Source organism: Chrysochloris asiatica, unplaced genomic scaffold, assembly GCF_000296735.1.
Source record: "Chrysochloris asiatica unplaced genomic scaffold, ChrAsi1.0 scaffold00224, whole genome shotgun sequence".
Classification (NCBI taxonomy): Eukaryota; Metazoa; Chordata; class Mammalia; order Afrosoricida; family Chrysochloridae; genus Chrysochloris; species Chrysochloris asiatica.
Window position 1 is genome coordinate 2,712,998 of NW_006408742.1, and position 13,291 is coordinate 2,726,288.

Genomic DNA, 13,291 nt, shown 5'->3' on the forward strand with positions numbered 1-13,291 from the left:
AAAGCTGGACAGTGAATAAGGAAGACAGTAGAAGAACTGATGCTTTTGAGTTATGGTGTTGGAGGAGAATATTGAAAGTGCCATGGGCTGCCAAAAGAACCAATAGATCCGTTTTGGAAGAAGTGCTGGCAGAGTGCTTCTTGGAGGCCACGATGGCCAATCTTTGTTTCTCATTAACTGCAATTTCGTAGATTATATATGTACGTACACTTGCATTTATAGTTAAGAACCTAAAGTTATGCTTTTTGCTAACGGGTAAACTATTAATTTTTCACTTACTCGTGGCAGATGATCTTGTGTATTATAACTGGCATCATAATCAGACAGAACATCAAGAACTTCAGAATACATGTCGATCAAAGATTTCTGTAAAATTGAAAAAAAAAAATATTAGTAATGTAAAACACTGAAGATCATTAAAAATAATACCACAGATGTGTCAAGAGAAAAGAAGTGATAAAGTCCAGATTTCTCCATATCACTGCAGTTATTAACAAATATCCTGATTTACTATAGGACACTAATTCAAAATTTCCTAATCTTCTAAATTCAAAATGGTAAAAAAAAAAAAGGAAAGTTGTTAGTAAATAGTGAAACAGTACTGTTAAGTGTCCAGCAGACCATTAACAACTAAAAGGCTCAATAAAAGAGCTAGGAAGCCAACTGACCAGGAAATCATATTTCCCAAGTTAGGTTGTGATAGTGCATGTGAGAGACAGAAAGTCTGAAATGAGGATAAAAAACAAAGTTTTACTTAGACAGCATGGCAATTTAAGAGCACCAGGGGTATATAGCTAGAGGCATAACTCCTCTATTGTTTCTACATTAACTAGGAACATAGGGCCTTACACATAACAAGTTTCACATAAATACTAGATAAATGAATGAATGAACATATAAACAGGCCTAAACAAAAAGGAGCTACCATCCTGTATTTAATAATTAAATAAGGGGTTTTAGTTTCAGGAGCAAAATGAGGGCCTAAAGTTCCTTTAATCAATTAACACATGGTGGTGGTGGTTAGGTGCCGGGGAGTCGGTTCCAACGCATAGCGACCCTGAACAGGATTCCTGATGCTGTAAATCTTTACGGAAGCAGAAAGTCTCATCTTTCTCCCATGGAACAGCTGGTAGTTTCGAACTGATGACCCTGAAGTAAGCAGCCCAATTCGTAACCACTACGCTACCAGTGCTCCTTAATTAACACCTAGAAATAATTAAATAGAAGGCAACTGCTGTTCATTCACCTAAAAACAAATAAAAGGATTTTTATTACCAATTCATCTTAGAGAAAATACTGTTGCTGAGATAAAACTCTCAACACATATTAACACGTGGACATTTCTCCTAACTAACTGGCTGATATTACTTGCAAATGCACTATGCTATCTATCTGTTTTATGTAATAATGATTTAAGAGTTACAGTTAGTTACATATCAGTTAAACTATAACTATATATCTTCAGACCTTGGTCACAGAAAGTCATGATTTACTCATTTTGCTGTACACAAATTCTTTAAACTTACAAGACCAAACAATTATTTTTATTTTAGTACTTACAGCTTGGTTTGCTGCTATTACATGTCACTGAGTCAGTTTTGACTCACAGCAACCCTCGGTCGACAGAACACAACACTGCCCCCAGTCCTGTGCCATTCTCACTATCTTTACTATGTTTAATTCTGTTGTAGTCATTGTGTCAATCCACCTCATTGAGGCTTTTCTTCTTTTATGATGATTCTCTACTCTACCAAGCAGATGTCCTTCTCCAGGGACTGACTGATGTCTCCTGATAACAGACCCAACCTATACGAGACGGTAGCTCTCCATCCCTTCTTCTAAGGAGCATTCCAGGTGTATTTTGCCAATAAAGATTTGCTGGTTCTCCTGGCAGTCCATGGTATATTCAGTATTCTTTGCCAATACCATAATTCAAAGGCATTAATCCTTCTTTGGTTTTCCTTATTAATTGTCCAGCTTTCACATGCATATGAGGCGATTGCAAATACCCTGGCTTGGGTCTTGCACACCTTAGTCCTTAAGAGACATCTTTGCTTTTTTTTTAACACGTTAAAGTGGTCTTTTATAGCAGATTTGCCAATACAATGTGATGTTTGATTTCTTGATTGTTGCTTTCACAGGCCCTGGTCTTGTATGCAAGTAAAATGAAATCCTTGGCAACTTCAATCTTTTCTCTGTTAATCTTATTTGCTTACCGGTCCAGTTTTGAGTTTTGTTTTCTTTATGTTGAGATGCAATCTATACTGAAAGTTAGTCTTTGATCTTCATTAGTTAAGTACTTCAAGTCCCCTTTGCTTTCAACAAGCAAGGTTTTGTCATCTGCATTATCACAGGTTGCACTGAGTCGTCCTCCAATCGTGATGCCTTGTTCTTCTTCATATGAAGGTACTTCAAAAAGTTCATTGAAAAATTCAATTATCACTTAATTCCATTTTTCTACAAACTTTAGATACATCTTCATATAGTTTACTTTCTCAGATTATTTGCTCAGCATACAGATTCAATAGATCTGGTAAAAGCATACGAATGTGACATCACTTTTCCTGATTTTAAACCATTCAGCGTCCCCTTGTTCTGTTTCAACAACTGCCTCTGGTACAGGTTCCTTATGAGCACAATGAAAAGTGTTTCGGGATTCCTATTCTTTACAATGTTACGCATAGTTTGTTATGACCCACACAGTCAAAAGCCTTTGTGTAGTCAAAACACAAATATAATAATGTAAAACAGAAGACATTTTAAGAAATACCACATATGTATCAAGAGACAAGTTAATAAATTTCAAGGTTTCCCATAATTATTGCAGTGTTTTTCTAATTATATATTCATGTTATTGTTGTTGTTAAATACCATGGAGTCGGTTCTGACTCATAGTGACCCTGCACCGGGTTTCCGAGGCTATAAATCTTCACAGGAACAGAACGCCTCATCTTTCTGCTGCTGCGGAACCACTGGTAGTTTCGAACTGCTGACCCTGAGGTTCGCAGCCCAACTGTAAAGATTAAAATATTACGGGATAAAATTCCATTTCTTCTTATACAATTGACCCATATATTTTTTTTTTAAACAGATATTCTGATTTGCTAAAGTACATTAATTCAGGATTTCCTAATCTTCTGATTAAATGGTAAAAAACGGTATTCTCTGCTTTCAGCCAAGATCCATCGGATGTCAGCAACAATATCGCTTGTCCTACATTCCACTGTGAATCTGGCTTAAATTTCTGGCACTTTCCTTTCAATATGCTGCTGAAACTATTTTTGAATTATCTTTATAAAAAAACCTTACTTGTGTGTACTTTAATGATATTATTTGATAATGTCCGCATTCTGTTGGGTCATCTTTCTTTGGGATGGGCACAAGTATGGATTTCTTCCAGTCCAAGAGCCAGGTAACTGTCTTCCAAATATCCTGGCACAGCACAGTGTGATGTATCTGTTTGTTGAAACATTTCAACTGATTTTCTGTCAATATCTGGAGCCTGGCTTTTCAACAATGCTTTCAGTGCAGCCTGGACGTCTTTCAACACTACTGGTTCTTGATCATATGCTGTCTCTGTCTCTTAAAATGGTGGAACACTAATCAGTTCTCTTTGGTATACAGACACTGTTGTCTCTGAGATATTGTGGTGTCATTATAACTATTTAACTGATGACTGTATGCTCGTGTGTTCTTAGGCTCTCACTGTCTCCTGGTGGGTGTGATTAGAGAATGGAAACGTGTGCACCATTTTCCATTCATCATTTGTGCATGTCTGTTTAGGGGTGGGTTTGGCTGGTGTGTTGACTGATGTCTTTCATTGACCAAGTGGTAGAAAGGCTCTTGTGTGGTGGGTGAAGCGACAGAGAGTACGGCTGTGGTTGAGCTGTATGGACACGGCTGCCATTTTCCACTGGATGAGGGAAGAGGACCAAACACACACAGGGAAACAAAACAGAACAAGCAAGCAAGCAAACAACAGTGAAATCAAAATATAATAAATGAGGAAAAAGAAAAATGGGCAGCAAGAAAAAATAATTAATAGTATAAAGAGTAAAGAGAGCCAGGAAAATAGAGCTGTACAAGGGGAAAATAGGAAAATAAAAGAGATAAAAACACTAAAAAAACAGAGAGGGAATATGAAAAGAGAGACTAGAGCACAGTAAAGATAAATAAAGAGAGAGGAAAAAAAAAACAAGAGGGTGGAAATGAGAAACAGAAAGCAATATAAAAAAAAGCAGAGCTAGAAAAGATAAAAATCAAAGGAACGGATAGAGAGGAAGAATAGTAAGCCAACAAAAACAATGAAACAATGAAAGGAAAACTAAAAACTCAGTGCAGTTGCTGGACCCAGAGAGGAGAAAACTGGGGGCTCCTGACAGTCACAGAACTCACAAAAGTGGGTGGAGAAGTAAGTAGGGTAGAGGAAGGCTATGACGGCTAAGTTGCCAGCCCTAAATGGAGTTCCTCTAGGCCTAACTGTTATCTATGCTCAGGGCACCCAATCCAGAAGTTGCAGAGGCCTTTCAAGTTGCTAGTTTCGGTGCCTTGTCAGAAGCAGGGGGCAGCTGGGGGCAGTCTAACTCGGGTCTAGAGGCTCTGTGGGTTCTGTGGATCTGGAAGAGATTCTGCCTGAATCCAGGTGTCTAGGCAGCACAACAGGCATCTGCCACACACTGCCTCAAATCGCATGGCTCCAAACTCCTGAAGAGCAAGGTCTGTGCTGGGGGTGGATGGGGTGGGGGCTGGACCCACTTCTGCTATCCAGGGGAATGTGGGGAACAAAAAGGAATCCCACCTTTTCAGTTGCCCATGTGAATCTGGACCATCAGGTCTCTCCAAAGCTGTTCACAAAAGTGCAACATGGCCACACCACATCTGGCCAGAAGCCCTTTCACCAGTCTCCTCCTTTTACCACCCCTGCTTAGCTTCTCCTCCCAGTAGGTCTTCAGTCCACTTCTCTGACCCTTCTTCTGAAGCTCAAGGTTCCAGGATTGTTCTCTGTGCCTATTTCATTTGGTCTCCCGTATCTTTGCTGTAGAGTGTCTGTAGAGCATGTCTGGTGGGTTCTTTCTTGCAAGATGTCGCTTGGAGTGTGTTCTTCCCTCTTGGTTTGCTGACTACAAGTCTTTGCACATTACATTATAATATTTAACACTGTCTTCAAGAGCTGTACTTTGATATTTGTTTAGCTCTTTTACATCATCACCTCTATATTTAGTCACAGGTTCTAGAGCATCTTCTGACATCCATTTTGGTCTTTTCTTTCTTTCTGCCTTTTTAATGACCTCTGCTGTCTTCCTGTATGATGTCCTTGTCTGGTCTTTAGTCACTAATGTTCAATGTATCATATGCTATCTTTGAGATGATCTCTAAATTCAGGCCATACTTTGGTTTCCATGGAGTTAATTTTCTTCAGCTTCTATTTGAACCTGGATATAAGTATATAACTGTCTGTTTCGCAGCTGGACCCTGTTTTTGTTAGGACTGATGATATTGAGTTTCTCCAACATTATGCTAAGTAAAGTGGAGATTCAACAAAAAAGAGTAAGACTTCCAAAGAGATGGATTGACACCACGGCAGCAGCAACGGCCTTGAGGATAACAATTGTCAGGATGACACAGGAGAGGGCAGTGTTTCATTGTGTTGTGCACAGAGTCTCCACGAGCCGGAAGTGACTCAATAGTACCTAGCAACATCTATTATCACAGATGTAGTTGACTGCAATGCTGTGGATTCCATCTGGCTAGGGCCATGTAAATAGTCTCAGCTTTTAAGTTATTGAGAAAAGGTATTTGTAAGGAAGAAATCATAGGTCTTGCACAACTCTATCATGTAATCCACAGTGTTATTTCTATAAGACCTTATTTTCCAACTACTGATGCTTCCTCTTTAGTTCTAAATTTCAAATTCCATTCACCAGTATCGATATATCTTAATAGTATATTTGATCAATTTCAGACTTCCGATGTTTGTAAAATCCTTCAATTTCTTTCATCAATGGTTTGTGTGTAATTGTGATAGTTGTACTAACTGGTCTTCCTTAGAAGTGCATGGATATTATCCTATCACTAACAGCAATGTACTTCAAGATAGATCGTGAAATGTTCTTTTTGACATTAACATGATGACAAGCCTCTTCAATTTGCCATTCTCAGTCTCGTAGACAATATGACTGTCTGATTCAAAATGGGCAACACCAGTCCATTTCAGCTCACTAATACCTAGTGTATCTATCTTCATGCATTCTTTCATGTTTTGATCATTCCTAGATTCACATTTTATACTTTGTATGCTGTTTATTAGAGTCTTGGTGTGTGCTGTGGGTTAATGCGCTGGACTACAAAGCTAATTTGAACCACAAGGTCAGCATTTCAAGCTCACCAGCCACTCCTTGGAAACCCTATACAGGGTCGCTATGGGTCAGAACCGATTTGATGACACTTAACAACAACAACATGCTGCTTATTAGTGGATGTTTGCATCTGTTTCTTCTCATTTTTAGTTTTGTCCCACCAACAATCAGAGGTCCTAAAAGCTGTATTCCATCCACGTCATTAAGGTAGACTCCACTTTGAGTTTAATAAGAGGACAAGTTTAAAGGAGGATAATAAGATTTACTTCATTGAAAATGTTAATTGCCAATCTGTTGATAATTACAATGCCAGCAAACATTTCTTTTCCCCTCAAATTCTTTAAAATGCTTAAGGAATTGTCTGAAAGAAAATAAGACAACTATGATACATCTTATTTTAAAGTTCATCAACTCATAATTCTGATTGTATAGTTGTAATAACAACAACAAGTCTAGAAATAAACTAGGTATTTTAGAAAAACAACTGATTTCAGGTTAACCCTTAAAAGCATGAAGATTTTAACAATATAAAACCAATGTTTGGAGGCTGTAATTTGTGAGCGTCCTTATATAGAAAAGGCACTCCTTTTCCCCAAATATATCAGGATGGTAGAACACTGGACTGTTCCTTAAACACTGAGATCAGTGAACACAGAAAGTTAAGGAACAAAGTTCTGATAATTAATCAAAGTAAATTTTAAATACCTTGAGCTTTCTATGATGGATACCTTTGTCATCTTTTTGTAATACCAATTTTCTCAATTCTTTGTTCTCCTTTTCTAACCGTTCCAAGATTCTCTGGTACTTTAACTGCAACAAAATGATACATACAGCTATTGAAGAAAAAGATGCATGAACAAATAACATTAATAAAGTCTGGATTAAAATCTTCCACTAAATCCTGAAGTCACATTTCCTGATACTGACAGTGAAATGTTTTAAAATGTCTACGAAATGCTGAAAATAACACTATATTATAAATATTATTTCTTCATGCCAGTAGTGAAACTTATTAGAATTTTTTTTTTTATCACAACCTGTAATTTTACTTGGAAAATTCTTTGATACTTACATTGAAGACATTAAATTATTTTAAAATACTAAAAATGTCAAAATTTAAATAAAGTGTGTCATTAAGTACATTCTAGGAAATAACGTTTCCAACTACATCAAACAATTAAGTTTTCACTACAGAGACTTCTGAAATCTGTTTAGCTTTTACATCATGACCTCTATGTTCAAGTGCAATTTTACTAGAATTCATTCAATATATTGCATAGATCAAGTCTTTTAAACTAATGATTTTATCGTTAAGTGTAATGAAGATAGAGGAGAGCAGTGGCTCTGTAGGATAAGTTCTGGACTGTGAACCACTATATCAATGGTTCGAGTCCACTAGATACTCCATAGGAGAAAGATGAGACTTTGTGCTCCAGCAAAGATTTACAGCCTCAAAAACCCTATACAGGGTCACTCTGAGCCGGAAACAACTCCATGGCAATTAACAACAACGAACACACAGTAAAGCATAATAAGCATCTCTGGTTTTTCTTACTCAATAGAATTACCTGAGTATGTAGAAGTTCTTCTTGAAGTTGATCAATTTTCTCTTTGTCTGATACCTAAATATAGAAGGTAAATTAATTTTTGTTTAGTAGAACCAGGTTTATATAGGACTACAGTAAGTAAAAAAAAAAAAAAAGTTTTTAATTCTGTTTCAGTTTTGAGTTAAAAGGACTAGTTTTACCTACCCATTTAAACAAAGCAAATTTTAAATCAAATAATTAGGAAAGCCAAAAACATCTGTACTCATCAATAAAGGTAGTTCAGGATTTTATACTAAGAAATAACCTAAAACACAACACTGTTCTTGTTGCCATTCTAGTCATTTCACATAAAAGGCTTGTTAGAAAAGCAAACTACTAACAATTGCACAACTTACTATTTTCTTCCTGGCTATCCTGTACATTTAGCTCTGGGAACTAGATGCCTGGAGAAATAAATCATGAAGAACCCTATAAAAATGTGTTCTGGGAAATCAGATCTATGTTACCATTTTCTGCTCTTGAAAAAGCTCACTGATAAGAAGACGACTTTTAAGCAAATATTATCTATTTCTCTGTTGTGAAAAGGGATAAATGCACAGCAAAACTTGCATTTTCAGTGCTCTAACATGCTTGTTTTTAAACATGTTCCAGCCACATGCTTGCTTTTAAACATGTTCCAGCACAATACCTTCTAACCCATAATACAGAAAATGCATGATAGTGATAAAGCCAAGAAAAACAAGTAAAATTGATTGAACATAGAACAAAAATAAAATAAAATCACAGGTATTGTGTAAACTACTTCAAATTGTTATCAATGCTAATATTTCTAGATAAATTGATCCCCTCCCCCAAAAAAAACAAACTTACTATACAACAGACTTTTAAGTAGTCACAATACAATTATAAATACAATATACAATGATCAATTATAAATTGGTTAATAAATTAAAAATTGGTTAGTAAATAAAAAATGATGTCATTTATGACAAATCTGCATAATTGTGCTTTGACTCCATGGTGAGGAACAGAAATTATCACCCCTAGTCTTTCAAAATAATTGTTTAGTTTCTGATCATCAAAATGGGTTAAGTATGAATTTAATTCATAGCAGACAAAAATCAAACTAAAATTCACATTCATGTTCATTTAAATCCTTTTAATTTTAATTCATTGACTATTTAATAGCGATAAAAACATTATGGTAGCAAATATTTATGAAATTGTTTTTATGACTTGCTTATTGAGGTAGACATTAATAAGTCTTGCTCACACTATATAAGTTATTTTCAAATTTTAGCTCCTGTTTCTAATACTTTCTCAAACATTTACTTAAATAATATAGATGAAAATGCTTGATACAAATGAAAGGAACATTTTTTTTCTTAAAAGCCTAAGCCTTAAAATTCCCAAATACTATTAGGGTAATGAGAAAAAACTAAACTTATAAAAAAACAAATTTTTATTGTTTTCTCAATCCTGATAGAAATCAGAGGATTATTGACAGATGTTTTGACTATGTGTGTGTCTGTACATTGAACAAGAATTATTAATAGTCTCAGAAAAGGTAAGTAAACAAGCAAGTTGAAGGAAAACAAAAACTTGAAGGTCAATGAAGAAACAAATGATTCCATATTCTGAACGAATGGTGTGCCATTATACTGCAATAGTATGGTCATAACAATTTTGTTATACAGATTAAATTTCAAATTCATTCTGAAGGGTACTAAAATGGATTTACTTGGTTCCACTAAATATTCATCTAACTGGCAACTAAATTAGTATAAAATGTTGAAACAGTATTAGCCTAAATATTTTAGTTTTGAGTGTGACCATTTAATGATTCATGCAGTCTATTCTAAATCACCATGGGAATGCAACACTACTCTATATCTGAGAAACAGCTAGCACAATTACACAAAAGTTAGAATGTCTATTAAATGCCAAGGGTTATAAACGACTGACTTGCTCAGGTTTGGGAAATTTTGGAAAATAAAAAGATTACATAAAAAGTTAAAATGATTTGAGGTTATTGGAAAATTATAAACAATCTTTATGCTAATATTAGTATTTAGTAATCATGGATAGTAGGATTTTTATTTTTAGGAGTATACAGATTTTCAAATTAGTATTTTTAGGAGTATATAAATTATCATTTGCTCTTCTGATGCAATTGTTAGGAATAACTCATGCACAGTTTATTGACACACTTCCTATCTGCTTAGTTTAATGGAATATAAACATTAATCTTAATGTTTTATTAAAGACAGGTGGTGGTGAAATTAAGAATTGGACCTAATATTTTCTAAGAAACAAGAAGAAAACTTTTAGGTTTTACAACATAAATATTTACATACTCTCTTAAGCAAACAGCACATGCTATTTTTAATGTAACTTATTCTAGGTATTAATAAGTAATCTGGGTGATTTTATTTTAATAGTCTCACTTTACAGTACTTGTTTTAAAGGCAATGATGCACCTTACTGGTAAAATTCAGCCATTTATGACAAGTCCATGTCCTGATTTTTACTATTCGGTTGAAATTAATTTAAAACTCACCCTGACAGAAATGGGTTATCAATGGTCTTGAAACCAGAGCTTTTCTACAATGCCAGGGCTGTGAAACTGATGGAGAAAGACCGCGGAATCCTCCGCAGAAACAAGTTAAAGCTGAAAGAGAAAAACCTTTACTAGCTCCTCACAAAACCATGCCTGATTTTAAAAGCTTAAGCATTTTTTCCCTACAAAGCCATTGGGCATATTCTGAAATACCAAAATAGATATATAAAAGACTAGTTTTTAAAATTCCGTGTAAAACTAGTCTTTTATATATCTATTTTATATATCTAGTTTTAGTATGTTAAAACTACTTGATCTCTTTTGCTCAGAAGATACAGGGGAAATAAATTAATTGCTACCCATAAGATACTAAGGAGCCCTGGTAGTGTAGTGGCTTATGAGCTAGGCTGCTATCCAAAAGGTTAGCAGTTCGAATCTACCAGTTGCTTCTCAGGAGAAAGATGAGGCTTTATGCTCCCATAAATACTAACAGCCTCAGAAACCCTATACAGAGTTGCTATGAGTCGGAACCAACTTGGTGGCACACCACCTCCAACATTAAACTATAAGACATTAAAAAATGAATGCCCACTTGTATTTAAGATGGCAAGAGAGTAAGAATCATTAAAAAGCAACAAAAGGTACCTGTGGTTTGTGTGCTTCAAGTAACCTCATTTGCCTGAAATAATAAAAATGTCATGAATTATGCTTGGTAATTATGATAGTAAAGGATTAGAAGTCATCTCTGTACTAAGGAGAAGAAAGAAGGATCCTGCTTTTTAGGATACTAATGGAAGTAATTTCATTATTACTGTTGTAAGTACCGTCAAATTGATTCTGACTCATAATGACCCTATATTGGGTTTCCGAGGAGTGACTGGTGGGTTTGAACCACCGACCTTGGAATCAGCATTTCACTGCTTATCCTATAGCATCACACCAGGACTCCAATATCATTATGTTGCTGCTGTTGTGTGTTGTCGAGTCGATTCTGACTCATAGCAACCCTATATAGGATTTCCAAGGAGCAGCTGTTGGGTTTGAATCAGTGAACAAGTTGTGAGCAGTCCAGTGCTTACCCTAAAGCACCATACCAGGATTCCAATTTCATTATTGAAGAGCATAAATTATAACACCTCATTTACTTTCACGCAAAGTAACTCCAAAGTGAGCAAGAATAAGCCCTGTTTGGTGATCTACTAAGTGTACCTTAATGAACAAAGCCAATAGAGGTATAGTCCTGTCAGGTTCTATTCTATAAATTTAAAAAGGGAGGAAACAAGGGTTAAGTGGGTAACCCAATAAATGTTAAAATAGAAAGGTTATTTATCACTACCAGTAAAGCAGACCTAAGATGAAAACTAACTTTTGGCAATGTAGAAAAGCAGCTAATTTGTGATTAATATCCTTTCAATTGTCAGATTAAAATGCACAAAAATATTTCTAAACCATAGCTGAAATCTTAACGAGGTAAGTCTGTAGGATTCATTTCAAATAACTTTATCATTAAGAAAATACACTTAAGAACAATGTACACCTAAAATTATAGCATATTTCTAATTACAAGACTAAAATATACTAGCTCCATCCCTTTCTTTTTATGACAAAGCTAAGGTATAGTTAGCTCTTGTTCAGCTGTCAGTCTAAATGTCCAATTTGTTACAATATTTCATTTGTTCCCTCAACAACACACAGGCCAGAGAATACTAAAGTACTATTTAAAACAAGTCCTTCTGAGGCTGAATGCATCTAATTTAACCAGCTGTGAAAATTACAACCTGTTATTTTCTATTTCCACCTGTATGATTCTTTCACTGACACATAACAATATCCAGTAGCAGATTCCACAGCCATGGAATTGAGAAAAGCCAGCAAGTGACACTGAATAAATGGAAGGAACCATGATGAATATTCTCCAGTATCAACCACCACCAAATGGGATAAAGTTAGTCAGCAGAATTAGTCACTAAATCAGTAACCAGATGATTAGTTAATTTGACTATCAGAACCTAATTAAATCTATGACAAATTTGTTTTTTTCTGAATAAAGGTTTTATACAACCTTAAGTAATTTTTAATCTGACCTAATATATGCTTTACAATTAGCAGATTCAGGATTTCAGCGTGTAACTTAAAAACAATTGCATTCATTTCATTTCAACCCAGGAGTCTCCTAAGAACATTAACCCTGAGATCCACGCTGTAGGATCATCCAACAGCTTATTTTTAAGAACTTCTTGACTGCACCGATAATTCAGTATTTTTTTATAAATTAAAGCTAGGTTTTCTTTAGCATCTGTTCTTTGGCAACTAGAATTACAAATAATCTCCAATGTTTCATTCCTCAATGGTTCAAGGTTTCATATTTTTCCACTGATCTTACTGTTGACTGTGGACAACTTTATGCAATTAGTTTATTTTAGTATATAAGAATTATATTTCTCTGCCCAAAAGTTAAAGCAAAAATACTTTCTTCTATAAGAAATATGAACATCCCTTACTGATGATATATTTTAGTTAAAACATAGAAATACCATGCTTTAATTTGATCAGTCACCCATTGTAATCCTTTACATTTTAGAAATGAAAACTTAGAGACAAGTAGATAAATTGGTTACAAATTTAGGGTGGCTAAATAACCAATTCAAGTAAATACCAATTCCTAACTGTGCTGCAGATACAAGTCCATGGACAGTCACAGTCTAATTTTCAGAAACTAAATTCCTATGTTTGATATTTTGGGGTCTGTTGATATTATCTACTCTAGGACAACTGCATGCTTGTATGAAGTTATCTTTCAAATTTTATCCTGTCAAAAGGAATTTCTC

General features: G+C 35.1%; 1 protein-coding gene across 8 annotated transcripts in view; it reads right to left on the reverse strand.

Moving 5' to 3' along the window:
• OPA1 (optic atrophy 1 (autosomal dominant)) overlaps nt 1-13,291 on the reverse strand; it is a 107,358-nt gene that overhangs the window by 60,579 nt on the left and 33,488 nt on the right. For all 8 annotated transcript variants that reach the window (XM_006873140.1, XM_006873137.1, XM_006873139.1 and 5 more), the window contains 3 exons: nt 7,925-7,978; nt 7,062-7,166; nt 280-366 (listed from right to left, as the gene is read on the reverse strand). In XM_006873140.1, the coding sequence (XP_006873202.1) occupies nt 280-366; nt 7,062-7,166; nt 7,925-7,978 (246 nt within the window). The remainder of the gene's footprint in view (nt 1-279; nt 367-7,061; nt 7,167-7,924; nt 7,979-13,291) is intronic.